This window comes from Solanum stenotomum, chromosome 4, assembly GCF_019186545.1.
Source record: "Solanum stenotomum isolate F172 chromosome 4, ASM1918654v1, whole genome shotgun sequence".
Taxonomy (NCBI): domain Eukaryota; kingdom Viridiplantae; phylum Streptophyta; class Magnoliopsida; order Solanales; family Solanaceae; genus Solanum; species Solanum stenotomum.
The window spans coordinates 64894471-64899898 of NC_064285.1; the positions used below are offsets into that span (position 1 = coordinate 64894471).

The following is a 5428-nucleotide window of genomic DNA, read 5'->3' on the forward strand; positions in this document are numbered from 1 at the left end:
AAAAAAAAAAAGATCATCTCAAATACATTTTTCATTCATAAATCAAACACTAAAAATCTTTTCCGAAAAATATTTTCTACCCACCAATCAAACATGAGAAAATAAGTAAAAAACCTACTTATTTTCCAGGAAAATATTTTCCTTCATACCAAACACACCCGAAAGTTCAATTACTAAATCAAAATTAGAGGACATAAATAATTTTCACCTTTTTTTTTTTAGAGATGTCGACAGCAACAACTTACTAAATTTTGTTTGTGGGGATTGGTGAAAAAGAAAATTGCATTGAAGGTAGGTTCGGAAAGCCACATGGTAATGTAAATTGATGTAATTACTAGGGTGATATATCAATTTAGTAATTACACAACCTAGTAGTTATGTTAACCTGCTTATTTGTCATAGTGTAATCACACATGTACAATTTGGTTGCACAACTATAATCATAAAGTTATATTAAATTTTAAAAATAAAGGTTAATTACTTAAAATTGAAAATCTATATTAGATAAATAAAGGCCTTTATAAATGATGTTAAATTAAATATTTAAGATAAATATTATGTTTTTAAAATATATTAATCAATAAACATATGTTCTTAACTAATATTATAAAAATAATTGATTTACATTTTTCAAATTAGTATTTTAATTAAATTAATAATAAAAACTAAAAATACAAGATTCTTATGAACATCATAAAATACATGTTTGATAAAAAGATTAATGTTATAATTATAATGTCATAAATTATGAAAATATTTGACAAAAAAATTATCTATTAAGACTAACTAAAAAAATAAATGATTCACAATGTGAAATATCAAGTCAATACTACTAAAACAAATAAAATTGAAAATATAACATAATATAAAAATTTTAAATCAAAAAATTAATATAATACTCTAATTATGTCAAATTTTAACATAATGTATATAAATATGATTTAAAAGAAAAGAAAAACGTAAATCTATAACCTTATCAAACAATGAATTCTATTTCAATTTAATAATTAGAAACTTGTTAAAAACAGCATGTGATTGACAAGTAAAAAGAGATAGAGGGAGTAATTTCCTATTTTATTTTGTACTCGGTATAAAATAATATATAAAAGAATTTATAACTTGAATAGATATTAATTATGCAGGTTTCTAAAATGGAAATCAAATATCATATACTAATTATATACATGAATAATTTATCTTCTAACCAGCTACCCAACATGATATTGCTAACACAAATTTAATACGTGCATAACTCACTTTCAAACCAACCACCAAATAACCCTTGATTAATTACACAAAGCAACTTATTTAATTCTTTTTTCAGAATTAACTAATTAACTTTAATTCATTCTATTTCTTTAACCTAGATTAGATATTCCCTATGATATATACCATATGATATTTTTAACTTTTATGTTTATTTTTAAAATATTTTTTACATAATCAATTAAAGGTAATTTAGTGAAAAATATTTACCTTATAGGAGTAAGTAATTTTTTATGTGGTGATCACAACCTAAACACGTCATATTAAATTTAAATCTTTTGTTTTATTGTTCAAATTTCTATCATATTTTGTAGCTATTAACTAAGTAATACGTTTTTTTGGTCTTCTTATCTATAAATGATATTTAATTTCAAATGTTAGACCATTAATATAATTGATGAAAAAGAAGTAAAATGCAAATATCACCATTTTAAAAAAAAATAAGAAAATACTACTACAGCTTAAAAATTAATTTCACATAATAATAATTAGGCACGAGCTTTTTTTTCTCTCTTTTTTTTTAAGTAGTGTAAAAAAATTCACTTTCATAAACATACACCCATAAAAAGATCAATAATTGAAAGAAAAAGTTTAGATAGGAATTTCTTTTTCATAACGCATGACTACTTTATGTACTATATTTGATGTTAACCATTTAATAATGTTGAAAAATCAACTAACACAAACAAATAAATACACAAATTTGATTTTCGTATAGTTATTTAATTAAGCAGTATAAGATTTTTATATTGCAATATTATTTCACGCCTATTCAGAAAATATAATTTTTTAATATAAAAATATAATTAAAAAATTATTATTATTTTTCTCTTAAATTACTAAAGTGATGCTTATTTTGGAAATAGAAAAAGTACTTATCATATAATAAAGTCACTTCTTCATTTAAAATAAAAAAGTGATGTTTTGAGATAACCATTAGTCGCGTCTATTTATTTTTATTTGTCATTATTCGCTATTCAACAATTAAATTGTATGCATTTTCTTTATTGTTTTCTTTTTTAGAGTTTTCCAAAAATAGTCTCTCTTCATACACTCTTACCTTTACAAACTTTAAGTGAGATTTCATAGATATAGTTAATAGAAGTGTTCACAATCGGGGTAAAATCAACTCAAACCAAAAAAGTTAAGTCAAATCAATTAAATAAAATTGAATTTTATTTGATTTGATTTATATTTTTAAAAATCAATAATAAATTAATCTAATTTTGATTTTGTTAAAAAAAAAAACCAAAGAAATAACCAAACTGACAAATTGTATACGTACTTTTTTTTAATTAGATATAAATAACATTTATTTTTTTGAACATTTTTAATCTAAAAAATACAACACTTATCTTTTATTTGTGTAACAATATCAGTAGCTTATGCATTATTTAGTACGTTATGTTGTTTAGTATATTGAATTACGCAACAATATAAGCAAGAAGTAAACATAATCAGAGTTTAAATATAAAAAATTTATAAGATCCAAAATGGCACGAAGAGAATTTATTTTCTTTTGAACGAATTGTTATCTTTTTTGTGTGTGTTTTGAATGAACAATTTATTTTTTTACTTTTGTGTATGGTTAATAGCTAAATATGAAATTAAACTGAATCAAAAATGTTAACAACCAAATCAATAATTATATATTATATTTAATTTGGTTTGATTTTACTAATTTTAAAATCGATTAAATTGATTTGATTGGTTTTGATTTTGATCAACAACCGATTCAAACTGACACACGACTGATCACTAAATATGTTATTGTTATATTATGGATGCTATAAATTCCTCCGAAAAATCATAAAATACTGTGCGGCCATACAATATACTCTAAATTCTCGTTGTCGAGGGAAGTGAATCAACAAATGCATGCAACGAGGGATGTAATTCAGGAGGTGTAGTTCATCTAAACATTCATCTATAACAAGAACATATTAATATGAATATTATAAAGAAAGTTATAGTAAATCTCGTATAATTTTCGAATATCAAAAATTTAAAATTTAAAATAGTAAATTAATTTAACTTTAAAAGCTAACGAAACAAAAAAAAAAAAGGCTGGTATGGATACTAGAAGCAATCTGCAACAGGAAATATGAAGTTTTAGCTTTCAGATTGCAAAAGTAAAGACAACAATAGAAAAAAGAAAACGCACACGAAGAAGAAGAAAAAAAAAACAGATTTCCCAAATAAAATTACAGATCAATACGGAGATAGTCAGTTATTTATTATTTTTTTGAAGAAAATTAGAATCAAGTAGCTTGAGATGAAATAAAAAAAAAAAAGAGAAAAATGGTAACTACCTTCATCTTCAGGCAAAAGTTGAGCGTTGAGAGATGTGAAACACAGAAAGAGAAATAAAGCACAAAATCGTATACAAGTAGTATCCATTGTCGCTCGAAGAAATTCAATTTTAATTACAAATGTTGTATAAGAAAAAAAGGGAAGATACAATTAGAGGAACAATATATAGAAAGGGGAGTAGAAATTACTAACCATAAATGAAGAATTTGAAAGTCGTCTGATCGGTGGCTAGGGATTAAACTAAACCCCAGTTGAAAAATCAGTCAACAAGGGTCTTTCTTCTATGTTTTAGAAAAAAGTTAACAGAGGGGGTCAGGTGGGCTCCTATGTTTTGTTTTCTAGCTGAATGGTCTTCACTCCCAGTCTTCTCCATTTGCAGCATTTATTTATTTGTACGAATAAATTAAACGGTGTAGGTTCGTTTGACGCAAAAATAATGCATATATTAATTATTTAAATTAAAAAATAAATAAATATATATATATTTTTTTTTATTTTTTATTTTTTTTTGTATAACTAATATTTACACTGTATTGTGTATTATTAATGCTATGAATTTTAGATTTTAGTAATGTAGTGAGTTTTAACACTCCATTGCCTCTCAAAATCTTTTTTTACATCTTTTCCACTATAATTGTGAAGGGTATCTTTGTAAATAAATATTTTTATGCAATGTAAACTATTTTAATACAACAAATCAAACAATGCATAAAAAATAATCTATATATAATTAATGCAAACATTACTAATACAAATATTACTAATATAATATATTTCATTTGACATTATTCTTATATACTCTACTAGGCGACACTACTAAACAACCCTAAATGTACCTTATTAAAATATCTAATTAATTATACACATGGAGATTGAATTTTCTGCCTACCCTCTCAACCAAGTAGACTAATCAATATTCATACAGAGAAAAAACACAGTTTGTTTGTTATTATTAAGTTTCTTTTCTTTGTATGCCATGTACTGTTGAATATGAGATTGAAGAAATAGTTACAATAGATCAATCAAACAGTCATATAAACATTGAATAGTTTCATTCAAACTCATCATATAGATACACATTCATGCATCTAGAATAGCCAATCGATGGGATTGGAGAACTACTCATATAATATACATATATAATGATCGATTATTCACTTCATAAACTTATACGGACCTAACTCAGATGGAGAATCTACTGTTAGTTTAAGTCAAGTGAAAATTCTCTAGTTACATTGATCCAATCATATATTACTCAGTTTAGGAGAGTTAATACATATTATCAAACTAGCGATTAAATACATAGTAACTTGTATTAAATTCATCCGATGGGAAGAAAGGTCTAAGCCAACACATAAATTTAATACTTCATTACTATTTAATCTTGATAATTAAAGGAAACAATCCTCATCACCATTTTATTTTCTTCAAATTTTATACAAAAATTTTCCAAGAAGAAAAATTTTGCGACAAAAAGTTCCAGTTCATTCAGTATAAAATCTCATACACATATAGGGTGTGTTTGATATGAAAGGAAAATATTTTCCGGAAAATGTTTTCCAATTTTCTCATGTTTGGTTGGGTTAAATGTTTTGGAAAATGTTTTTCAAATCAACTCATTTTCCTCAAATTTAAGGACAATGACTTTCCTTCAAAACTTAAGGAAAACATTTTCCAAAACTCTCTTCCAACTTCCAATTAAAAAAAAAATTGTTGAAAAAATCAATTTATTTGGTCCCTACCCTCAAACCAGTCCCTCCCTCTCCACCCAAAAAATAATAATTTAAAATTTGCTTTTAAATTCAATATTTTTACCCTACCCTCACCCCTACCCCCACCCCCTACCACC

The 5428-nt window shown here is 24.5% G+C and overlaps 1 protein-coding gene across 4 annotated transcripts in view; it reads right to left on the minus strand.

Annotated features, from left to right (window-relative positions):
* Positions 1–3831, minus strand: part of LOC125862075 (probable LRR receptor-like serine/threonine-protein kinase At1g53430) — a 52811-nt gene extending 48980 nt beyond the window's left edge. For 2 of the 4 annotated variants that reach the window (XM_049542053.1, XM_049542051.1), the window contains exon 1: positions 3579–3754. In XM_049542053.1, the coding sequence (XP_049398010.1) occupies positions 3579–3666 (88 nt within the window). In that variant the 5' untranslated portion in view covers positions 3667–3754. The other 2 variants (XM_049542056.1, XM_049542054.1) reach the window with 2 other exon arrangements.
* Between the last annotated feature and the right edge of the window lie 1597 nt (positions 3832–5428).